Genomic DNA, 26,937 nt, shown 5'->3' on the forward strand with positions numbered 1-26,937 from the left:
CTGCCAGCAGAGCAAGAACCTGCAAGGAAGATGGGCCACTGTCAGAGACATCCTGGCAACAAGGCAAATGCCAACTCGCTGACAAACAGCCTTGATCCCAAAAGCAACCAGAAGTCTTTATCCTGCACAGAACTAGGTCTCTTGAAATTGTGAGATACAAATCCCAACGTGAGGGAATTCTGTCTCAAGCACTCCTTATGTTCCTCGGCCAAATGGACAGCACTGGTACACACCTTATTTACTGCCAAATATTTATGACAATTTATGCCAAGTATACTTCTTTTATCTCCTCACTCAGATCCAGAGATATGGGTGTCAGTATTTTCCTTGATTGGTCCCTATATCTGCTCTTTATCTCCTGTGCTCCTTCAGTTCTGCAAATCAGCTTCTCTTCCACTTTCAGCAATTCTTTCTTAACCACGACTGATAGGAAGACAGCAATGCTGGCTATATTCTGTCATATATGCTGACCTTCTTTCTGCTCCAAAAAGCTTATGCTGTTGGGGGGAAGCCAAGGGAATGTAGCCAGGATTAAAAATAACAACTGAAGTGTCCAGGCATCATCATCTGCCTGGGCTGGGACATCTGCTTGTACCACGTGCATTTACTGCCTTTCCATGGTACCCATCAGCCTTTTTAATGGTAATTTCATAGATTCATAGAATGACTTGGGTTGAAAAGGACCTTAAAGATCATCTAGTTCTGACTGCCCAGAACTTCACAAGCTTTATCCCACCAAGGAACTAAAATCAGAGTGACCTTAATGCATTTTTGCAGGCAAAAGAAAAATTGATTAAACAAGTAGTTGCTCAACAGATCCTCTTTTAGTGTTTGAAATTAAGTAAAGTAAGAGTTTTTAAGGAAGAGTTATAATTTTCTAAATGGAAAACACAGTGATTTCTTCAGGTCATGCAGAGCTGCTTTTAGAAGGACTGTATGAAGAAAGACAACAACTTTGAGGACTCATTTAGACTTAACTACAGATGGCTGAAGTAGGTCACGTTATCCTGGAGGGACAATTAAGGATAAATAGGTCAATAAAGGCAAAAGGCTCCATGTCGGTTTAAGCTTAAGTAAATTAAGCAACAGAAAGCCTGTGTGACCATCATTTTAGAACTATTAAATCTAACTCCATAAAAACATTTTAAACATATTCAGAACTGCAATACTGGAATTATACATATTTCCAGGACACTGCAACAACCACTAATGCTACTGCACAAATTATTGGAACAATCTTATAGGGAATGCTGCACAATTTATTTTAGAACTGTGCCATTACACTTAAATAAGGTGTTAAATTCTCTGAATTTAATACTGGACTAATAAAAACCCCTGTGTGACAGTCCAGAATTTTAGTAATTAGCTTTCACAATTTTGCAGTGCTTATTTACTTTTTCTTATTAGTAGACTAAATTTACCACTGGATGGTGCATGTCATACATACTACCCAAATCCTCTAAACCCTAAAGGTGTAAATAGGATTTAAAGACTGGAAAGGCTTTACCTGTACAGGGCTGGGCTTTATAACAAGTTTAAGGGACTTGTAAGGCGTACATTGAAACAAGCGCAAATAGTTCTAAACCCAAAAATTCAGGCTCTAAGTAACAATTTGGGCTCTTACCTTCATCTTGCAAGGGTACGTATCTGACACAAAAACTTTGGATTACCACTTAAATGTAAGATACAATACTCTTGCTTCAAACCTAAAATCCTACATTCCCTGTCTGCTTTCAGCAACATATGGCATTTACAACTGTTTGGCAGCTGTGCTCTGAGAAAGGAAGGGTACACACAGCGTGACAGATTTTGCTGGAAGTCCTGGGATATTCTCACTGACAAATTTGAGGGCCTGCCAAGGTAACAGCAGGGTACAGGTTCCATATCTTCAGCGTGGATTGTAATCCAACAAAGAGGAGAGATGGGAAATTAAGCACAGCTGACAGAAATAAACTCTGAAGCTGCAAAGCTGCTGCTCAGCACGTCAGTATGAACTGTCAGAGCATCTGGTTTTTGGCACTTCTTTCCCATTATGTGGTGATGTTCATCCCTGGCACTCCATAAAACAAAAGTGCTGAACTCTTAGCTAGTGGTGGGATGCCCATTCAGTTTGCAGATAAATGAGCAAACACAGGCAGTTACCCTCTGACACTGGCTCTTTGCAAGGTCTGCTGGACCTGATGGATTTACAGGCTCAAAACACAGCATTACCCCAACACTGCTGCCCCTGCTTTCAGAGCACAGTGGTGGATCTATGCCAAGGAGATTGGCCAGCCCAAGCTGTGTGAGCCCTGAGCTCTCGTGTCCCTGGCACCGAGGTTTGCTAGCTCCAGCAGCACCCATGCCATGCTGCTGCATGCCCTTCTGGCCCCTGCCTAAATCCACCTCATCATGCTTTGCTGTGCCCACACAGATCTGAACGCACTGAAAGGCTTAGCACTCAGATTTCTCTCTCAGTTTTCCAGTGTTATCCCCAAAAATGGGAAGCTGGTGTAGTAAACAAGGAGAAGCTTAGCAAACCATAACTACTGAGCTCTTGAACACTTTTGGAGGCCATCTCATTCTGTTCCATTGCTTGGATGGCTCCCGAGTTTCCTACACCAGAGAGTACCAAAAAACAACAGGATTTTTTAGAAGGCTACACGGTGTTCAAGCATTTGTAAACCTTCAGGGATCTCAAAGAAGGGGATGCTCTCCCAGCCAGGAAACTGATGGACACCTTTCAAAACAGGAAACTGCTGAACATGCCAAGTGGACCTGAGTTATGCTCAAGACCATGCAGTGGGACAGAACAGCATAACAAAGAGAAGCTGTACAAGGCTCTGGCAGAATACAAGCAAGAAAGACCCATGTATCATGCTTAATCTGCAATGTGGGCCTCAAACAGGCCATCAAAAACTCTTCTGAATTTTCTAGTCTGCACTACTTATTTCTCTTGAAAGGGATTTTATGTTTAAGACTCAACTTTACACTTTGAAATACTAGCTTTCCAATCTCTTGTGACCACAAGAATTTTAGTGTGCTTTCTTTGTTTAAAGATGAGCCTATATGAGCAGGAAAGAAAAGCATTAAAACTATGCTCTTTTGTTCTCATAAACAGCATATTGTTTTCTAATTGCAGTAGAAACTGCTAATTAACCAGAAGCAAAACCATATGTTGAAAAATACTGTAGTATTAATGTAGTTAAGTTTTTTTAACCACTGCAATGATCTATTAAATTCTTTTGGAGCAAGTTCTCATGCTACTACCTATATTTGGTAAATCCATGTTCCAACAATGCATACACACTTAAGCTAATAAAACACATTCCAAGAAACAGCGGTGATGAAGAGAAATGAAATTTGAATAACACCTGCCTTCAAGGTACACTGCAAATCTTAGAAGTCTGTTTACCAGGATCAATAGAAAAACGACAAAAACCTCAAAACTTTCCAAACAGAGAACACTGAATGCCCTGAAATGCAATAGCCTCAGCACACGTGTGATGTAAAAGGTACATTGCACAGCTGCCTCTCCCACTATGCACTAAGAATGATGGTGTTTATCCAACTTTTACTCAGCTAAGAGAGAAGACAACTTTGATCTGTGGGGCCTTTTTCTCCTGCCGAGCTCAGCAGTCATCCCTAAAGGACTCAGAGAGTGAAGTAATAGGAGACGTTCTCTGCAGAAAGAGAATCAGACCAACTACCTGGACATTATAATATCTCACAATATCCCAAAAGGATGCAAGACATGATTGATTGTCCTCTACTGAAGCACAACTGAATTTAAAGCTGTCACCTCTTACAGACACTTTATATAGAGACAGTACTGTATGCTACAACTCCATTGGTAAGAACTATTAATTCATGTGTATCAATATTTACATGTTAAATATTTGTACCAATTCAGTATTTCAGTTAAACAACTCTTCCTAGAAAGTACTGCCTTATGTACTGCCATGGATTCTTCTTGGCTAGCCTATGTATCTTTCTGAGACAATTCTCACCTTTTAAATAATACTTTATCTTATATTTCAGTAATAATAAAAAATATCATTTACTAAAAGGAAAACCCGCTTCAGAAGCATTACAGAGATACCTTTAGAACATAAATTTCAATAACAAAACAGAAATTATAAAAGCATTAGCTGCAATTTTCTACTGTCTATTGTACTCATCCTTAATCCATTGTTTTTTCCTGACAAAACAGCGATCTTTCAGTACACATGGTACATGACTGTTGTCACACATCATGTCAACAATCTGTACTGAATATTTTGAGATTACTACAAACTATATGTTAGACATTGTATTTTATCCAGCCATCTATGGAACACGAATTTACCTTGCAACATTAACAACACCCACCTGAAGAATAAGGTTCAGCTCTCTGCTTAATGTTATACAGTTGCACCTAGGTTAACTGAGCATCTTTAAACTGAGATGAGGTATTCCCTTTCCACTGTGTCCTTTCTTAACATCCTCATGTATCAGGCATTTACACAGCTAAGCACATGCTAATAGCTCTACTGTTTACACTATTCTACTCTATGATCACCTAAGCTGATAGCATACAACTTTTAATAGTTCTATTCCTAAATGCAAGGTACATGAGATATTTTTTGTTTCATGACTGAAGTTTACTGTGACAAGAGAAAGTTCACACAGAAAAAGCTTGTGAAACCCAGTGTTCAGATAACACAGAACAGGGACACAGTAAGAGGTGATAAGGTCATGTTTATTTATAAAATTAGAAGGAATAAAAAGGTAGGTTGAGAGCTTTCAGTTTCTCCTCTTTCAAGAAAGTCCTAAGCTAGCCTTCTTTCACTTGGGAAGAGATCTTGAAAACCTGAAGTCACTGTTAAGATTTATTATACCAGTAAATATACTATTGGGTGAACTCTACTGCAGAGCACAAAGGTCTTTTCTTATGAGCTCTAAGTAGCTCCTTGCTGTCATCCTCATGAAATATAATTTCCCTTAACATGCGACTCCAGGCAGTAAGACAATGAGGTTTGAGTTACTGCTGCCAACCCCTTGCTGTGATCTTGTACAGGGCCAAGTAGAACAAGTAGTTTTCTGAGGAACTGGGGTGGCTCCAGATGTGTTTGTGCTCTTAGGAAAGTCCATTTCCCCTCAGTCTGTCAGAACAGCCAAAAGACAGTTAGATATCTGATAAATTAAATAACCTGGGAGAACAGTCCATGCTTAAGAGCCATGAGCTGCAATTCCATCTTTTCTGTAAATCTGTACTCCTTACACCAATTTGACCAACTGACAAACTAAAAACTGCCTCCACTTCCTTTAAAAGCTGCTTCCAAAGCACATAAAACAGTATCTGAACACTAAGACAGCAGGAAAAATCCTACCTTACACCACCTTTAAGAGCACTAGAAATATCCCAGTTCAAGAAGAACTGCAGCACTGCCCCTTGTAGGGTTATATATGTGTATATATATAACAATAGTAAAATATCAGTAACAAAAATATCAGTAGTAAATTGATAGTAAATAGTAAATATCAATATCAAAATATCAATAGTAAAATATCTTTCACAAGGGGATGTATGGTAGTGTCTAGCTAGTGTCATTTCTGCAGTTTTTTATTCCTATAAACCTGCAGAAGGCCTCACAAGCAGAATTTTACACAGTAAATTTCTGACACTGCTAATTAAGATATCAGTCAGAAATGTCATAAGCCCTTTGAGATTCTATCAATTCTCAGACACAAAAAGTGGCACATTTATCACTATCTTAACAACAGCATTATTTCTACAAGATTTGAAATTGAACTGTCATCACTTTAAACCTAGAGAACTGTTATATTTACAGTAGAGAATACCTTACTCTTAACATCTAGACAGCTGGTCTATCTCCTTTGTTTACAAAGAACAGTCCTCTCTTTCTAAATACTTACGAATTAAAGAAACAAGAAAATCCTAGAAGAGCCAGACTTAAGAAATTAGTATTTCTGGCTCAATATTTGCAGAGTAATTGTTGTCAGGTAAGAGCAACTGGAGGAAAAACCTCCAGAAAATCCACTCCTATCCAAGTGGTGTGCTGGGATGCACACAGTGCTCCCCCACTGTACCAGATGCTGTTTGTTCTGATCAGAATTTCTCACATGAACCCCACTTTGTGCAGTTCAGTGGGCCACCATGAAGTGCACCACCAAGGACTTTCAAAAGGAGAAGCAGATGTGAATTTAGAATATAATTATTTGCAGAAACAGTACTCAAGATACAATCAAGGGATGCTTAGCACCATGCAGTTTAATCACCATGAGGATAAACAAAGAAAATGCAAAAGCTGCTTTGAGCTTCAGAGTGACAAACTAAGGATTAAGAAGTACAGCCAGGAGGGGCTGGTTACATCAGGTACAACTTGATGAGGGTGCACTCCATCTCCTACTCCAGATCCTTGCCAAGGACATCAGACAGCATGGATACAGTTCCCTGAGGAAGTCTGTCTCCAGACAAAACATCAGCCAATATCAAACCTCTCTTTGAGCCACATAATCCAAGCACTTAGCAGCCCACCTGCCAAAATGTAACAACTCAAAGTGAATAGAAGAGTGCTGGGGGAGACTGAGTTGAAAGTCTTGCTTGGGGTGAGGCAAAAACCATAAACTGCTTTGCCTCACTGATGATCCAGTATTCTCATCACAGAAATTGGCTGGTCAAGCACAATTACTGTTGTTTAATTCATGCTGACTGCTCTCCATCACCTCCTTCTTTTATGTGCCCAAAAGTGTATTTTAAGAGGACTCATTCCATAATTTTCTCACAGATCAAAGTGAGATTACCTCTAATCTCAAAACCTTTCAAGGACTATGGAGAGCAACCTTACTATGATGCTGATCAGCGTCCTCACCACTCTCAAAGCGGCTCATCTCATCCCAAACACTAGATTTGGGTCAAGATTTCTCAAGAGATGCTTGATTTTGTCCTCAGCCATTGTTTGCCATTTTTCTCCTTGAACTCTCTCTGACCACATAGGCCTGGAAGATACTGTCAGAGAAGACTGAAGTGACGAACTCGAGTATTTCAGCCCCATCTGTATTGGCTGCTACTAATTTTCCCAGCCCATTCAGCACAGGCCCATATTTTCCTTGTTTATTCCTGTGCTGCTAAATCACTGGAAGTTTCTTTGAGCAGTCCTTGACGTCTCTATTTTCTTGTCCCTCAGCTCCAGGTGTGCTTGGACTTTTCTGACGCCATCCCTACATATTTGGACAACGTATCTACGTTCTTCCTTTGTAGCCTGTCCGTGCTTTCACCTCCTGTACCTCAGCCTTTTCTGCCTTTGTATCTCAGCTCAGTCACAAGTTCATTTTCACACAGTGAGGTCAGTCTCCTGTTACGTCTATTCACGTTCCAGGACGTATCCTTCTTGAACTTGGAGAATGCTGTCCTTCAAAACTTGGCAGCCTTCCACAGCAGATTTACTCTTCAGAACTGCCTTCCTTTGTATCCCACCTAGCAGTTCCCTGAATAAGTCCAAAATTTGCTCTCCTGAAGTCTAGGGCATGTAGTTTATTCTGCTACTTGCCTTCTGCACCTCCATCAAGATTTTGAGCCCATTATTTCATTCCTTAACAGACTGTTAACAAAAATCACGATGTTTATTGAGCATCCCATTGGTGCCCTCTAAGAGAGTCACAATTAACCCTTGGCCCTGCTTTGCACCCTCAGGCAAAGCTCTGGAAGTCTGCAGATACTATACATTCATCTTAGCCAGGGAAACAGCTCAGGTGGAGAGGAAAAACCGCTGTATGTGGATAGAGTGTTCCCTCACTGAGTAATATCCTGAGCAGCACCCAGGAATTAGGATATTCTGCTAAAATGATACATGTGCTCAATTAAAACACTGAATATTGTGTTCTAAGATACAGTGAAGACACAAGAGGACGATGTCCATCACAGAACCTATATCCATACATACCAGGAAGTAGTTTTCTGATGAAATATAAATAGCAGTACATAATTTATCTAAAAACTACCTTAGACAGCTGTCACTAACCAACACTTACTGATGCTGCACCATAAGCTTAATTTTCATTTTCTTTAATTAAATACAAAGCCTGATTTTTACACCACATGTAAGGGATCAAATGTGAAAAGTCCCTTAGCAGATAAAAGGTTATTTTCTTCTAGACAGGTGCTCACCTTGGAATGCTTGTCAGGTAGGTCAGGACATTCTGAAACTCTTTTTCAGGAATCTCACTGAAAGCCGGATAGTCTGGAAAGGTGATAACAGGGCAGCCATCTCCCCCTCTCCCACCTACAAAAGAAGAAGCAAATGTGTTTACATGCAAGTATCTTTACCTAGACTGAAATTTCCCAGTAATGAAACAACTGCTTGCCTTTTTTTTTTTTTTTTTTTTTTTAATTTGTTTTGTTTTTTTGTCTTTTGTTTTTCCCCAGGGCTCCGTGTGGATAGTTCATTCTGAGCAGCCTCTCTCCAGCGATTAGGAAGTTTTATAGAAAGGAATTTGTTACAGCCCATTACATTTTTTCTGGACAAATGCCTTGGCTCTTGTGAGCAGTTCTGACACCAGATGGCAGTGCATCTTTATTCTGATAAACGACAACTGCATGGAAGCAATTGGCAGAAAGAAATGAACTAATTTAGAAATAAAAAAAGTTAATTCAGAATTCAGTAGGAGAATCTCCACATTGAACTGAACTCAACCCTCTTATCAATTGGAACTCATTCATGCAACACCCCCCACCCTGCTCAGTTGGCTGCTTTGCTTCCAGGTTGGTGATACAGATGGGGCAGAACATTAAAAGAAATGGGTGTAGGTGTTTCAAATGAGATTTCCCATTCCCAGATTATGTACAGAAGGTAAACCAGAGCTCAACACCTACACTACAGTACAGCTGCTGATGAGCTAGATACCATTATCCATATCTTTCCTGGCATTTGTGACACTGGGTACAATTCACAGACACAATGCTTTGTGCACGTCACACACGTTCTTACATGCAAAATGTAATAATTTCTTTTTAAAGGCATTATTAGTGCTTCATGTCTTTAGCAAGTATATATTCATAAAGACAGGTAGGAGAAGAGGTTTTCTGAGGCTTAGCATCTGCACGAAGTTAACTGTTCTGGGGTGGCAGGAACACACTGCTGGGAAGTTAGCTTTGCTTCACTGCTTAACAGGAGAAGAAAAACAAAGTGCTGTTATAAAATAGCAAGGATATTTTTTCCAGCCTTGAAATCCGGTAACTGTGCAGAAACCAGCATCAAACTGTATTAACAGCACCAGTTATGAGAACAACAGTGATTTGTGAAGATTATTACCCACTTCCAGCCCCTTTGCATCTAACCTCACAGTAAAAAGAAGATAAATATTTGACCTCAGATTCATTTGATAAAAGAAATCACAACTTCCCTCCAAACCACATGTAATTAGAAGAGCTCAAATGGTATCTTTATGTTAATTGTGGTGAATCTGATTACAGACGGCATGGTGCTGTCACTATGAACCTCTTGGAATCAAAATACACTAAAAAAAAATGTGCTCTGGATGTATTTAAACAACAAAAAAACGCATCTAATATGTAAATATCACAAGTTTGCAAACATGACCTTTATGACACATCCAAACATGGCAACACTGAGTCAAGGGAGCTAATTTTAGCAATACAAATATTCACAACACAAATAAAATTAAAGACCAATTTTGATTCTATTGATTCTTTTTCTACCCAAGCTCTCACTAAAACATTCTCCTCTCTTATTAAAAGCATGATAATGATTATTTCTGTTCCTTATGAGGTGTTCTGCTCTCTTCAGAGTAACTATTTTTAGGCACAATCATACATTATTTGTGGTATCTTCACTGGTTACTTGTTTTGTTCTACTTAATTTCTATAAATAGGTCATACGAAACAAAAGAACAACAACAATAGACTTGCAGGACATGTCCTAAAAGCAGAAGTCAGGACTAGGATTGTCAGGAAGTTCCCAGACCACCACTGATTGTCAAGGGCAAATAGAGCCATCCTGCCTGGAGGCTGCCTATTAATTTTCAGTTTCTAGTACAGTCATCTGTGGTTATCTTGGGTGGAGATGACTCTGCCCTGAGCTCTTAGAAGGTTTTTCCACACTGATTATCTTTTTCTTCAGTGTTTCCCTGCTGGGCCACTTGAGCACACATATACTTTCAAATGCTCCTCAGCTGCTATTCCTTATCAGAACCTGCTGCTCAAAAGAGTTTAGGGCAGAGTGACCCAAAATGCTGCACATAAGAAATTCTGTAAATTTCAGCTTTAACAATACTGACTTACAGAAGCTGCTCTCTGTATTGCAACTTTATAGGTTGGACTTGATGATCTTGAAGGTCTCTTCCAACCTAGTGATTCTGTGATTAAATACACAGCCATCAAAGGAAGATAGGTCACTGGCCAAAGCAGCCACTGCTTTAAAAGAAGCATTGTCAGGGAAATTTACAAAAAGAGCATAGGAAATAAAGCAAAGTAAAAATCCCACATATTAATTGTGTTTATATTAAATAATAGAAAAAATAATGAGTTCACTTTTTAAAGTGTCCTTTATTTCTTAATGAGTCTGATGCAGCAAGAAATTATTTTTTTCCTTTATTCAGAATCATTCTTTTCTTCCACATTTTTTTCACCTCTGCAAAAGCAGCATGGTTCATAAAATTAGCTGTGTAAAATGTGATTTTCTTCTCTTCACCCAAAAGTAAATCAAGCCACAGAACTTAGGGGAAGGAGAAAAAAGGTTTAGGAAGCTATACTCTTAGGGGGTTTATTGTTGTTGACTTTGGTTTTAGTGAGAAGGAAACCATTCAAGTGACAAGTACTGAACAATATTACTTTTCTCATCCTTTTAGAAACACAGGTTTAAGGCAAAAAATTCAAACATATAATTAAAACTAATTCATATAATAATCTTCCAGCAGCTCAGAATTATATACACCTGATTACAAAAAAAAGACAGATGAATTTGTGAGTGCTAAAACTCATGCAAATAATTCAATACATACAGAGTAATTTTTAAAATTAGTTACTGCAATTTTAATCACCACACAAAAAATTAGTCATTTAACAGGAATAAATTCAGGTTAGTAGGTACAGTGACTTTATCTAACTACCTCCACTGGAGGTAACCTAACCACTGGAAAATCATCTCTTTCTCATTCCCCTCTAGCTCAGGGTCCTGAAATTCCAGCTACAGCTGTTGAACAGCCTTAACTGATTTGCTGGACAAGTTCTGTCCACAGAGGCACACACGAGCCTGCTCTCTGATTTTCTAGTATTACACAGGGAATTTAATAGTTTTAGGTGTTTTTAAGACAATCAAGTACCTGAGAGCAATCAGAGCATTTTCTTAGCCTAATATTAGCCTTTTTTAAAAAAACATATTTTCTGAAAGTATAACAAGTCCCCTTATTTTTGTTTAAAAAATTATGAGCACTGTTCTGACTACAAAAATGTCAGATTGAATGGATCTAGGGAAAGATGCCTTTACCCATGGCAGGGTAGGGATAGTCCAGATGATCTTTAAGGTTCCTGCCAACCCAATCTGTTCTGTGATTCTATGAAAATCCTGAAATACATTCAGCATAATTTCTCTATGAAATATTAAATAAATGCCACTTGAGTGCCAGCTTTAGTTTTTTGTTTATTGCAAAGAGCAGAAGAGAATGCATCAGTCCCTAAGTGGGTGCAATCAGTCTGCAGACATATTACCTGAAATGATTCCCAAAAATTCCTTGATGCTTCCCTTATAACATGCAGCTCTGAGAAACATTCTGCAACTGAGAGGATTATTACTTTCCAGGCTAAAAATGAAAGCACCATAGAAGTAAAGAGGACTGAAGCTTATTTCAGCAATTAAATAAAATAAAAACACTACACCAGTTTAAATTAGGCAGATCTCCTTCTACCCTACTTCTGTAAGTGTTCATTAACAGAAAACTTTGTCATTAACTGACTTATACATGAAACTTCTTTAACAGATTTAGTGTCAAATCAAACAAATTGCCTCCATAAAATGGAAATTTTTTAGTGGATAAACTTTGACAATTCTAGCAAAGCCCTGTTAGGTGGAGCTCTTCTAAACAGATCTACGAGCCTTGGTCTCAGGTAAGTTTTTACAACAGTGACAGCCCTGTGTTTGGAAAATTTTAAAAACATTGAATTGTACTAGCTCCACAGGTTACACAGCAAAATGACTTAACTGTGCTTAGAAAATAATACTTCATGTTCCTAACTTTTGAACACAAATAACACTAGCAATATCACCAATTGCTAAAATTGTGTGTACTCAGAGCATCACGGTCTTGTAGATGAAAACAGAAGAAAAAATAACCATGGGAAACTAGCTGTGCTATATTGAGATTGGACTGGGGAAGTTTCCTTTAATTTTAAGTTTCCAGTGATTTAGCATTTATTTTTTATATTCTGCTACATCTAACTTTTCCCATCACAGTTGCTATATCTTCTGCATTTGTTTTCTTTTTTATTAAGCAGTTTGGGTGATAGAGAGGTGCTAACCCAAAGTAATTGCAGGGCATTTTCATAATTTCTAATCAAGAGGACGTTAGTAACTTGGTATCTAAAAACAATCTCCAATGACACATAATTAGTATTCTTTCCAGTTTAAAAAAAGCACTGACAGGGAAAGTTTAAAAACTGGCATATTGTACATCTGCTAAAAACCGCACACACAAGTGCACAGGCACACACAAACACAGAGAAAAGGGTAATTCCCCACAACCCTGTAAAAGACATGCTAGTTATTTGGGGTTTTGTATGGACAACAAAGTTTGACAGCAGCAAAGAAATTGCTTAGACTAACTTCCAGGAAGGATGACTAAGAGATTATTTTGCAGTGTTTCCCTAACTAGTCTGCTCTTGTTGGCATTAAAAAAAAGTATTCTCAAAAGTGCTCTGACCACCCCCACAAAAAGGAAGTAAGTAGCTGGATATAATTAGATGACACAGCAAAGAGTCTTCTGGCCTAGATTCTATAATGCAAATGAAATAGTATTTAGACTATAAGAAAAACCATGATCCCTATGTTGATCAATGTGCACACACAAGATCCAAGAGCATCATCCTTGTTGAATGGCTCAGATCTACAATGTAGACGCTGCTCAAACATTGCAGTCCTGTCAAAAGTGAAGTCCTCATGTGACTAAGGGCTTACCTCACTTTTTTTTTTTTTTTTTACTATTGTAGTGGTTCAACTATTTTGCTAGTGCATTTCTGATAAGGAGTTTCTCCTTTCTGTTTGCATAATATACTTAACTGGAGAATTCAGTATTTGAAATTACATGTAGGCTTAAATGAGGGAGTGGATAAAAGCTTCACTGCATATCCTTTGCAACAAAAAACAGATTCAAGAGGAATTTATTAAAATGTTCTTTCCTTGAAATGAGAAGTTTTACTTGCATAACTTCACAAGCTGCGTTTTGCCCAGGCTGATCAGAAGCAAATATACTGGCTTAAAAATTGGATTGCAATACATAAATCTGCATCTGAACATATTTGAACCGGAAATCTCTTAGCCAAAGATTCACTTTTTCTCTTTATCTTTTCCATTACTACATTTTTGCTTTGATTTTTTTTTAAATCTCTACAGACAGGAGGTTTAGCACAGTAAATGAAAAACAGGAGTTAAGCTTACACTTGTGCAAGACAAAGACTTCTAAGCAATACCTCTTCCCCTGTTCACACACAATATAGATATTCTATGTCTATATTATAACAGCAACAAAAATCAGGCTGATATTTTTAGCCAACTGTTGCAGTGTATGTGGTACAGGATCCACTCAGAAATTTTCAAATGTAATTTTACAGACTCGGCATCCAGAGTTACTTCAATGGGAACAGTGTGACCAGTGAGGAGTGGTCAGGTCATTTCCACAGAGGAAAGCAAGAGCACATCCAAGAAAATAAACTTGGAGAAAGTGAGATGCTTACAATTTACAATGATAAAGGTATAAGCATATATGTATATATTTATAAACCAAAGATATAAGCATTTTGAAAGCTAGTATTGATGTTCAATTTTTCAATGGAAGGAAAACCAACCAGGAATCAATAGGCAAAAATGAAAATAGCATGAACCCATATTTGTATTTCCTTTAATGGAAACACTTTGAAGTTGTTCAATGCATAAAGAGGAAAAGGAAAGGGAGTTAAATAACTGGTTCAGTACTCATGGTGGCCAAGAGTCCCATTTGCACATCACACAGCTTGAATTATTTAAGATGCATATCAACATACACAGGTGTCTGTATGCTCTTCTCCATCTACATTTATTTTAACACTCTTTCACACTGTGATGGCAGACAGACTCAAGGCTGGGTGGGTATGAAAGTCACACAGCAATCATGGAAAGAGAAAATAGTTATGAAAAAAAAATAAAACATGAATGAAAGATTGTGAGGAACACATAAGGAATACATTTTCCAGAGACTTTTAAATGGACTTTACTTTTTTTTATCCTTCATGGGATAAAATCAAAAACAAGTGAAAAAAAAGGGCAGAAGACCCTTTTAAATGTGGAAGAAAAAGTGGTTGCACTAATAGTAACTAAAGAAAGCAAAGGTAAAAGAGGGGAAACACTGAACCATGTAGACACAACACTTAGTATAGCCTAGCAACAACAAAAGTGACTATTTTAGCCCAGATAAGGACCTTGTTCCACAGAAAGTGGGCAAAAAGTAAACAACAATGCCTGAGGTAAAATATTAACTTTGGGCTTTATAAACTTTCTGTGTGGATGACTAATTACAAGCCTTGTCCACAGCTTGCCCCAGCGTTAGATTTAAGCTGAACACAACTGCATACTCACTGCTGAGCAAGAGCCAGTCTGCAGAGTAGTGAGCACCTTGATTTCACTGTACTTTGATATATTTACTGACAAACTGAAGCATTAGTGGCAGTTTTCACTTAATTTTGTTTCATTTCAAGTCTAATTTGGATGTTCCTGCAGCATTTCCATCACAACCCAGCACAACGAGGGACACGAGTGAGAAGTGACCCTGATTCAGACCAAAACACAGAAAGCAGCTGGGGAAGGGCTACAGCCTTTAGGCACAGAAGCAGACTGGGTTTCATTCCCTATTCAAGCAAGTGTCCCATGAGACCTAGATACATGCTATTACAGAAACCAAAGCAATTCTCAAGGACATGTTGACTTACTGTTAAAATGCCAACAACTAAAATCAGAAATGCATCTCAGACATTCAGCAATACCTGCAAACATGCTATTTTACCAAAGGCATTAGTAATCTATGGACTTTCATTTTAATGAGTTTTATGCCATGTACTTAGATTGTATTTCCAAGGCAACTTAGTAATAAGCAAAAAAGTCCCATTCATGCACACTGGGAATGTCTTAAGTGGCCTTAGAGCAAAGCCTCTCTTAAGCTCAACTGTAACAAGAAACAAATTGTACGTAAATCAAGTATCAAAACATTGGCTCTGTTCCTTCATTCACAGAACCTGTAAAACCACTGTTTGGTACAGCACAAAGAATTAACCATCAGCATCCTGCAGGAGAACATTAGGACAAAAAAAACCCGAATTCTAAAGTGAAATGAAAATGCCTAACACTCAAGTTACCCAAGAATAATAAAATACAACAATCTAATCACAGTAATGCTGTTGACCTATTCCTTGAGGCAAATAAAACAAAATTCTAATTGACATGATTGTGAATAGATAGAAGAAAATAGAATGAGGAATGGCTCCTCTTACTAAGCTCCACGGCCACGTGGATTTATTCAGTGCTGAAGACACTTGTGGATTTGTGAACTCAACAACTCATCTACCACAATCACTAGTTTCCCCCCCTCACTTCAGAGGGGCAAAATATAAACCCTATTTATAGTTCCATAGATAGGCTGATTCTTGCATAACACTCTCATGAGACATTTTCTGCCCATGGATTAGAATGAGCTTGGAAAGTCAAAAAAATAAATTTCCAGAGAAGAATTGTAGCTTAAACACTACAACCTCAAATGAAGCATGAACAGTCAACTTCATTTAAAAAAAAAATCTTATTTTCCAACTGCTACCATCACCCCATAGAAAACAGTCACTACTGCAGACCCACAGTTTAGCTTGTGTAGCAGAAATAAATCATAATTATTAGTTAATCATGAGTAAAACAAGATTCAGTGAGCTCTTTCCAAGTAAAGCATTACATTGTTCATTCCCCTGTGGTTCTGGATCTGATACAGGATGGGATTCAGAGGGAGAGGGAACAGTCACAGTCTAGCTGTAGCTCAGAGAGGTAAATTTCTTTTATGCTGAAGGATGCAGGGCAGCTCTGCAAAGCCACTGATGTTTATTTGCAAAACCCTTGTTGTGTACTGGAGGGAGGGCAGGACAGGGCCATAACTCCAGCAAGTTGACTGCTGCACACCTGCAAGAGCTTTTACAGGCAGAAGACAGGAGAACAAACTCAGAAGCTTTTCAGACACCTTCTTGCACTCAGCCTGATCCGTGAGCAATGGCAGCACCTCCCTTTGCCCACGATCAGCCAGCCATGGGCTCAGGGTGGAAATGGTGCAAGCTCAGCAGCCAGGACATGCACAGCACAAACTCCAGCCCCCATCCCCTGCTGGGCACGGGTGACCCAGGGGCAGAGACCCTCTGTGCTGTGCCAAAGTGGCTGTGCTGCTTTTGGAGACAGCCTTATAGCCAAAAGCAGGCTCCTTTGCAGCAGGCAGTCAGTGATACCAAGTCCAAAATCCTGTCCAGAACTCGATGCTACACTTGCCTGAGCCCAGCACTGATGCTGTGGGAGAACATGGTACCGTGGTGCTTGGTCCCACTTCAGTCAGGACCAAGGTGTCAGCTTGGGCTCCAGTATCAAACATGACAGCTGAGCCCCTGGTAGCTGGGGCTGTCAGCTGAGGACTGCAAGACCATACCCACCACCAGAGTATCCATGCTGCAATCTCCAGTTAACTGGAAAATTACCTGTAATTTTAAAATTTCTATTATGCCTTTAAAAAATCTTTTATAACTTCTTAAATATCAAGTCTTGGTAGCCTGCAATTTGAGTCACTCATTGATTTCTTATAGAAGAGTCCTCAGAGACTGTGAAAGGACAACAAGCTGAACTGTGTGTCTAAACAATGTGTATAGGAGGGAACACCACAGTCTTACCAGACAAATAAGCAAATTGTTTCTTTAATTGGTCCTGAATATCTGCAGCATAGAGGGGAATGATATCCTGATGCATGATTTCATCTGTAAAGAGAAAAAAAAAATTGCATCGCAAAGTCATTTTATGCAAAATTTCACAGCACGTATTTAAAAAAAATATATCCCTAAACCATAAAAACGCAGAAAACTGTCTAACTTTTGAAAAATACATGAAAATCCTTGGAGTCTTTCAAGTGTTTGCCAAGGGCAAACTTTTCTTTGAATAGCACACTAATAAAAGAGGAATTTACATTTACTGACATTTAGAAGCAGTACAGAACTGTCACTGAACAAAACACTGTAGAACTAATATTCCTCAGGAATAACATTAAACAGTGGGATTTTTACATATTAAACTCATCTTGATTCTGTCATCTACATTCAAATACCCCAAGAAAACAGCATTAAATAAGATAGGTAGAACTGGCTTGAAAGTACATCCCCCCCCTTGAAAACACAAACACAGACACACTCTACCTCCACACTGAAAAGCAGTGCTTAAGCTTTTATCTCAGCCCTCCTACTTCAGCTTAGTGACAACCATTCTGCTTTCCCAGCCCTTGGTTTTCTGTCCCAGTGTTTAAGCAGAGGCGTTTCCCACAGAACTTTTCCACAGAGGTCAAACAGAAACCTGAGTTTCACTCATGGTGACAAAGACTGCATGACAGAGTTGCTTCATTCATAAACTGTGATCTCATTTTTTACAAGGAAACAAGAAGTTTTACTCTTTTGCAATTCCTAAAAACAATTATTCCACATATTAGCCTCACTGCAAAGTATAGAAGAGATGACATAGCCTTTTCTTTATTTGGTTATGAACATTTCTTTTAATCTGACATTGCACCGACATTGAAGTTGTGGGTTTTAATGTACATTGAAATGCCATTAAGATAGGTTTTGACACACAGAGCTGTGAATGTGCACAGGAAAAGTAAGTAAAAACCTAAAATTGATGTAAGGGTAAATGTCACCTGCACTGAAGTACAAGCTGAAGTAGGGCTCTGGTTCTCTGAGGTCTTTCAAATCCTAGATCGTAAGCATACAGACACTTCTATGAGCAATTCTCATATATGTAAAATTCTGAGAACTTAAATTATTTGAGAATAGCAAAAAAGCCACTTTCAGTTACTTCTTCCAGATAAGCAAGAACTTATACTGTGAAACAGAACTTCTCTGTTCTCTGTCGTCCCGTTGGGCAGAGGAAGACCCATGACCACTTTCAAGGTCACACACTGATCAGAGCTATTTTACTGCATCCGGTGAACTGCTGCCTGAACAGAGGACCTCTGCATACCATGCTGTCAAATCCGTAAGTGGATACTTTTAACTGTCAAGTCATATTTCACCCAGACCTTCAGTTATGTCACCATTTCTACATTTTCAACAGAACACTGAACACAGATGTTTCAAAACTACAATCTCAGACGTCCAAGTAACTTCCAGAAGAGGAATACCCCCCTTCCACAAAGGAAAAAGGATTTTAGAGGGTTTTTTTTGCTGTCTGCGTCTTATGATACAAGGAGCCCTCCTGCAGCAGCTTTTAAAAAACTACACAGCCCTTACTCTGCAAACCAATACCTGCAGGTGGACCCATTAACCTGAATACAAACTCTTACAGGATTAATGCCAATTTTTTTGGTGGGAGATGGGAAAAGGGAAAATAATATCATCAGTGTATAAAATGCCACCCTGCCTGAAGTCACAAGCAGACAAAATTTTCATTACTGCATAGCATTGTATTCTAAGCGTGTAGTAAAATAGTTGATTTTGCATATGTAAGTAAACACGTGACACACTACACTGGCAGAGGCAGGCCATTCCCAAGGAAGAGAAACTCTTTATGCATCATTACATAAGGATCACTATTTCTTCATGTAGCCCTGTGATCAACCCCACTGCAATTTGGACATGTGCCATGTGAATACTCAAGTCCAGATGTGATTGCTCCAGTGCTCCCTTTGAAAGGAGCAGCAGCTTTTGCCACCTGCACAGGTCAGCCCCACAACACTGGTCAAATACTGCTTCACTGAAAAGACAGTCTCTTCCTCCCCCTGGTTTTAAACTCAGTTTTAACTCAAATGTAAGAGCCCATCTGTTTGCAAGTGGAGGAGCAGCACAATGTGTCCACTGAGAGACACCAAAATGCTCTTCCTGCTGCACTCCCCTCCACCAAAGCCATCTCATCTTGTTCCTGCTGATTCGATTTCAAGACGTACTTCTAAAAGCCAAGTATGCACTAAGATCAGACCTGATTTTCAATAATTTGAAACAACCAAGACAAAAAATATCAGCACAAAAAAAGAGCAAGGAAATGCAACTCCTGGAATTGCCAAACAGGTCACATCCAGCAGCTTGACAAGATACTTGAACGCATTATTACCACTCGTGGATTTAGCCAGAAATCCCTCTTCAATATATTTTCCTTCAGAGGAGGTGCAATTGTAAAGACTCATTACTCTGCACCATTTCCTTGACATTCAACATCCCTCTGGAAAAGAGAGTTCATCACAGTTTGTTTGGGGTTCAATCTGATTTCACTTCAAGGTTGTCCATCATTTCTTCAATGTGCTATTTCTTTGAAAGGATAAGGCAACAAAAGGCACACATGCTGGATAGACTGTGTGAGCACACACTCCTTACTGTCATAGCCTTTAGGGAAAATATTTTCTTGGAAAAATTCTTTAAATAGAGAACCTGCCACCTGCTACATTCTTTAGGGACTATTTCCATTTTTATAAAGCTAATTAAGTGCACATTAAAATACAGAACTACTGAAAATCTGCTCACTGTTTTGTAAGGAATTTTTATAGGATCAAATTTCACTTGTATTTGAATAGATTAAGATTCAAATAGTCCATTATTTTCCCTGTTCTACCTTTTCTGCTTATACAGTATTTTCCATGCAGAGACCTAAGGGTCTGTCTGTTTTACCATATCCAAAATTCATTGCTGAAAAAAGTTGCTCATATCAAAACATGCTTGAATATCCTGTCTTTCCTGAGGAGCCCATTTAAGAAGCTTAAAAGAAAGCCCCTGGGAATTATAGTGCATCTGGTATTATAGGTGATAATAAACAGTAAAATAAGGTCTCTAAAGTTAGTACTGCTTTTTTATTACTATTTTTTAAACCCCAACATAAAATAGCTGGGAATGTGCAAAGATTTTTTTTTCTAAGCTGACAACTGGAGGCTCTTTTAAAAAATCCCCATATTATCTAGTATTCAAATTATGAGTGTAAGAGAGGGTAGAACTGTCATGTTACTAACATAAAGGAATCAGTTAAATATATATGGTTCTTATTACCAAAAAAAGCCTTTCTCACTAAAAATGTGAACCATAATCTTGCACATATATCATCTTCTAATTCAATTTAAATCTTGCTTTGATAGTCCTGTCTCAATGATAAAGGATGATGGCTTAGAGGGACCTGACCCTATCCCATCAGAAGCACCTGACTGCATTTCAGATGAAGCAGGATGGCAGATTTAAAACACGAGGGCACAAAGATAACTTATTCTTGAATTACCTGGTGCCAGCAAGCCCTGAAGAACTTGGGATCTGAGAGAACAATCAATGTCACTGCAGTCAAGAATTTCCCTTATTGATAAAAAGCTCCTCTTCCTTTTCTGATCAAACTAAAACTCATCATCATTTGTAGTTTGTCTGACATGCAGAAGCAAACCCACTTTCACAGAACACAGCATTTGAGTGGACTCTGAACTGGCTGCACCCACATTACACAAAAGGAAGTCTCCCAATATGACTTGTGAGCCTCCTGTAACCAGTTTAATAAAATTCCCAGCCAGCCAGCTGGAATTATATCACCCTTTGAGTAATTCTGCAGGAAATTCTATGGCCATTACTTTATGCCAACTTGAAAGCCAATCTATTTGTACACATCCGGACAGAGTTACACCTTTCAGCACAGATCCCAGTAAGAAGCACATCAGAAATCAAATTACCGTTTTTCTTCCTCCTCTTTCTTGCTGAGTCTGCAAAGTTTTCATGAAAACTTGTCTACGGCTTCTCTATGAAATCCGTGCCTTAAATTGAAGAAATACTGTATTTTTCTTAACCAGTTTTGCTTTGCTTTTCCTCCGGAGCAGCTTACCCACCCAAAGAATTGAGTGCCTTTTATGAAGGGGGTCTTCATTTGAAAAAATCTCTTCATTAAACCACCCTCCCAATCTGGTAATTATAAATGCAAGATAATGACTTTCAGAGCAGTCCCTTCACCCCTCTCAGCCCCAAGGCAAATCTTTCATTTCCTCATTCTTCCCTTTTCATCTTCACACCCTGACCACCACAACTAACAGTCAGCTCCTTTGTGAAGCCCCCCAAGCAGGGAAGAGCCAGAGCAGCAGAGCTGGTGTACAGAAGCCCTCTTCTGCTCTAAGCCACCCAAAACTAATGAGCTGCTCAAGACGCCAAGCGAGCTTTCCAGCTTTAAAATTGAATTTTAAAAATCACTGCTGGTTAGTGACAATGCCTGCAAGCTCAGTGCTCGGTGTGCTCAGGCACAACAGCTGCAGACAAGGCTCCTCAGGTCCTCATGCTATTTGTAGCCACACCAGGCTGATGACAGGAATTTGTGCAAGTGTTCATAAACTAAAGATTTCAAATCTCACCAGTTCAAAATACCTTTAGGAAGAGCTCATTCCAATTTCATTTGACACAGTCACTAAAATGATGGACCAGGAAAAGTGAGTGAATAAATTCGGAAATTTTCATGCAAAACACAGTTTTCTGTTGAAGTATAGTTGGGAAGAAAACTGGGCAAAACAGTGCTTTTGCAACTTGTTTGTTTCTTGTGAGCTAAAATATCTTCAGCAAGCAGAAAATGCAAGTTCTTTGCCTCTACCAGCATCCCAGTTGCTGGCACAAAGAGATATAAAACAAACTAGTGCCCCAAACAGCTTCATATTGAGTGTTCCATAATTATTATTAATTATATAGTTACATAAGAATTTTACTTGTAAGAGCTTTACAGACTACAGCTAAGCTCTATCTCCCATTTCCTCTCCTAGTTAGAAACCCTATTTCCTCTCAAAAGCCCTGGTATATAAAGCAGATCCTTAAGCTGAGATGCCTTTTCTTTTAAGAGAATCATGCTTTATACAAGTTCCAGTTCCACAGCATTCCTAACATCAGTAGATTTTCTAAGACTGTCTGGCCTATTGTCACGATATGCAGAGAACAGCACTCCTGTATACCCAGTGCTCCAACAGGCTAGGATGGAATCCCATGCACCTTCAGTGCTAAGTAAGGATCTGGTCAAATCAAGACTTGGAAGTGGTACTGCCAAAGAAAATTTAAAATCTTAGGAAAAATATTCCCTGTATCATAACCCCAGGCACAGCGGACACAGGCACTTATTTATTTGGGTGGTGTTTGAAATGTCCAGTGCATCAGAAAACCTGACAGATCCTTCACAAAGTCCTGAAACTGTGTTCCTGCAGCACTGTTCATGTTTCCTAAGTTTTGGTAATATTTAAATTATTCCACTGAAATGAAGCTGGATAATTTTGCTTCATTGATCATAACTGAAGAACACCACAACTACTTACAAGACAGGAAAATTAGTCCCCAAAGGCTACAACTCCAGAATTTAAATATGAGAGGCAGGAACTTGTCATGGGTTAAAGAACAAAATCTAAAACCCAACATCTTTGTACGGAAACCTACTAAACCCCCTACTTTACTCAGGCAATTTCTGCTTTCTGCAATCACAATATCCACCTGTTTCTTCTTTGAGATCACAGAATTGGGGATTTGGCACAAAACCACCTACAAAACTATGAGAATGATGGTTTGGTTTCAAGTAGGGAGATTAAACACTGATCTCTCCTTTAAAAATAGAAGTTTTAATGTATACAGCAAATGCAATTGCTGTTGGCTTGGCCCAAAATGACAAGAGGTGCAACAGTACCCGTTTTCTTGAGTCAAATTATTAAATACCTGCTCAAAATCATACTTTAAGAGCCAAGCAGGATTTTGGTTTCTTTCCAACTCTAATATTATTGGATTTGACAGCTTATTATATATATCAGATTGTTTTCCTCTTTCTTCTTCCACCTCCCCTTTTGCAAAAGGCAACAAAGTTCTTTGTCTTATTTTGCCAAAATAACATGCTCTCAAAGCACAAGCAGAGAGGAAATACAATCCCCCTCCCTTTCATGTATAATAGATGCATTCACAGGATACTATGAGTGCTAAATACTGCAGCTTCTTCCTCCTCTGCTTCATCAGTCACACCTACTTGACACACTGGTCTGTAGTCCTCAGCTTGTCAGGGATCACCTTTAAGTTTGGATATGGCTTACAAGAGGGACTAAACACTGGCTAATCGGTAACAGAAGAAAATGGTGTAATAATTAGAAAGTCAATCTAGGGATCAAACCCTAAATCTAGTATTTCTTTGTTCTTGAAGAAAATCCAAAGTAAGACAAAAGGTGAGAGGGGTGTGCTTTGCAATGTTGCAAAACATCTCAAAGTGTTACCACTTCAAAAATCTAAACTATTTTACCATGCCTTTGCTGTGTGCATGCTCAAGTACACCCAGACTATTTTAGTGAGAAAGACACATTTTTTGTGCTATTTCCAGTCATAATAATTACTCTCTTTCCAAACTGAGAAGTAAGGGGAACTTAGAATCATGTCACACAGCCTAAGTTCATATTAAGCACAAAATGGGCTTAGAGATAAAGCAGTAACAGTGTCAGGTGTACTCTCCTGCCCAAATGCATGATTAACCTCATACCTGTGGCATGCTCTTACTGTTGCAACAACAATATTGCTCTCTTCTTTCCAGGGCGTCCTGAAGGAAGCCAGGTAAACCCTTTTCTGTTCTTGCAGGAGAGTTTCAGACTGCAAGGAATCACATTTAAATATTGCCCAAACTGCAGCATTCTTAACTCCCTAATGCTGCAAATCATGCTGAGTGTACAGAATAAAAAAAAATTCTAAAGTATTAGACGTACTTAGCCATCTGCAAGCAGCAGATTTTGTCAAAAGCAAAGATTTTTTTTTTTTAATGGAGAAATAGTAGAGAAAGACTAAGCAGCAGAGAATGTTCCCCTTGCCAGAACTCAAGTGATAAGAAGGGAAGTGACCCAGATGTGTCTCACTCAGTACTTTAGCAAGCAAGCCTCTATGGAATAACAAGGACATTAGATTTTGCCAACTGCATTTTAGTAAGATTTAATGCTCTGAGAAAGTCATTACAGGAATTTTGCTTTCTAAATACTAAAGCTTTGCAAAGAAGAGGAAGTCTTCCAAATAGAGGAAATGGAAAGATCAACTCTGAACAGAAGAGCCACATGCAAGCTAAAGGACTCATCTTCAGTGAGCCTTAAAAACTAACGATGCAATTACTCAACTGAAACACATACACTGAAGTGGATATTTTTCAGAGAATTTAACCAAATATTTGTCTCCACCGAAACAATCTGCTTTCAACTCTTCCTCTTCAGAAAAAAGTGCAACTCAAAGCAGGTCCCAAAGCTTTAACTGAAAAGTCAACACACACAGGACCAGCTGTATGACTATGAATATCGGGCAATTGTACTACACAGAATGCTGTTTTTCTGTGTTATTTCGGAAGCATGGTAAGATTTTAAATATTGAGTGATTTTACTCTGTTCTAAAAAAACAAAAAAATCAAAACAACCAAACACTTTTATAAAGCAGCAAGGTGGTAAAATCTAATTGCTTAATGTACACATCTATTCTGGAGACAAATTATAGCAGTGCTAACAATTGTGAAGTTACATAAAACGAGTTGGTTGGGTTGAAAGAGATCTTCAAATACCATGTGGTTCCAAGCACACTGCTGTAGGCAGGGACACCTACTGGACAGGTTGCTCAAGGTCCCATCCAACCTGGCCTTGAACACTTCCAGGGTGGGGCATCCACAACTTCTGTGGGCAACCTGTTGCAGGGTCTCACCATCCTCATTGTAAAAAAAGTTTTCTTCTTTATGCCCAATCCAAGCCTACCCTCTTTCAATTTAAAACTGGTTCTCCTTGTCCTGTCATTGCAGGCCCTGTTAGTAAGGGTTTTCTTGACTTTTATCATTTCAACAACACAGAGGATGGTGAGAACAACTCCTAAGAGACAATATATTATTTCATGGTACTGTTACACAAGTACAGTTTTTCTTGTAACTACAGATCCACAAACTAATGCTTTGAAAGGGAATGTGTGTGAGAGAGAAAGAAGGGCTAACACTGAGGCTTGTTTAGAGCTGTGTACTAGTTTTCAGCTAGAACATTCACTTGTAAAGTTCCCAGTATCTGGGACTCCGATTACAGATTACTTATAAAGAAGAGGTTTCTGAATTCATAACTCAACTGGCTGCCCCACCTTACCACACAGCTGGCAGAGTTGTTAGTAAGAGCTCTTGAAGCACAGTGGCTTACTGTCTAATGCTATGAAAAAGATGAAACATGTCATACCTTTCTAAAGCACTGCAAATATGAACTACTTCATGTAGTTCAGAGGCAAGACATGAACACAGCTCAGTGTATCCCATGGGCAGCTACAGAATCATTTAGTGCAATACAGTCAACCTTGCTGAGACCTCTCCTTCACTTACATTTTCTCCCCTCTGCTGACTGTAGGCACAAAAAAATACTCCATATAAAGCTCAGGAGGAAGAGGAAAGAACAGTGCCAGGGAATGGGACAACGCTTCTGCCCACTCTGAGCAGAATGTTCCAACAGCTCTCCAGAAAGAAATGATCTCTGTCACACTGAACTTGCCCACAAGAAGTGGAGGCAGTCAACAGATGAGAATCAAGCCTTGGCAGTTGCTAATAAAAGCCCTGCTCACTTATTTCTCAGTGATCAAATACAAATGAAAACACCCTATTTTAAACTTGGCAATTTACACAAGTAGTCCTGGCATGATTACATATGCACCACCATGATTTGACACAAAATACTCCCTCGTTCTACATTCACTGTAGAATGTCTCCTGCAGTAACCAGTGGTTTCCTAAATCCACCCCTCCCCTCTCAGGGATGCACATAAAGAACAAAAGTTACTCAGGCTTATTACTCCACCCTTTCCATCTGGTTATCCTCATCTTTCTTAAACCTTTCATTCATTCCTCCTAAGTAGCATGCCTTTCAGTATCACCCTGGTAGCATCAAGCACTGCTTGAGAAGCAGAGCACTCAGACTCACGTGTTGATGATTAGTAATACTAATTAAAGATTAGTAAGAAGATCCACCCTTTAGTTAGAAGACCCACCCTTTACATACCTGTTTTATTTAAATCTGACATTTCAAAAGCAACAGTATTGGAAGGTTAGACACCAGTCCATGGGCTCGGTGTTCTCTGTCTCCTCTGCAGTAGTCATGCATACCAAAAGCAGAATACAGAACTAGGAATGTAGATTCAGGCACCAGAATAAGGACGCAATTTTTGCTTGTCTCTGTTCCACAAAACATGCTTTCATTTTGCAATGGACTGTGGCTGCACTATTAACAGCAAATAATATGTCTACTATTTCATTTTATCTTTACAGAAACAACATTTCTATAGAAAGCTCTGACTGAAGGAATTAAAGAAATAATTCATTTTAGATCAACTCGCCTATACTAACAACTAGGGGATGCCAAATTGTATCCTGTGAAATAAACGTTGCTTTTTCTCTACCTCCAATAGGGATCAGGAGAAATTATGTATCTGATAGTCATACAAAATGCAATGAATTGAAAATTAAAACACACTGTAAACCAGAAA

At 38.8% G+C, this 26,937-nt stretch overlaps 1 protein-coding gene across 10 annotated transcripts in view; it reads right to left on the bottom strand.

Annotated features, from left to right (window-relative positions):
• Positions 1–26,937, bottom strand: part of MCF2L (MCF.2 cell line derived transforming sequence like) — a 152,942-nt gene that overhangs the window by 48,699 nt on the left and 77,306 nt on the right. For all 10 annotated transcript variants that reach the window (XM_088160150.1, XM_014885091.2, XM_088160146.1 and 7 more), the window contains 2 exons: positions 17,150–17,233; positions 8,150–8,264 (listed from right to left, as the gene is read on the bottom strand). In XM_088160150.1, coding sequence (XP_088016276.1) covers positions 8,150–8,264; positions 17,150–17,233 — 199 coding nt within the window. The remainder of the gene's footprint in view (positions 1–8,149; positions 8,265–17,149; positions 17,234–26,937) is intronic.

The sequence above is a fragment of the Sturnus vulgaris genome, chromosome 2, assembly GCF_052056855.1.
Source record: "Sturnus vulgaris isolate bStuVul1 chromosome 2, bStuVul1.hap1, whole genome shotgun sequence".
NCBI classification, from domain to species: Eukaryota; Metazoa; Chordata; class Aves; order Passeriformes; family Sturnidae; genus Sturnus; species Sturnus vulgaris.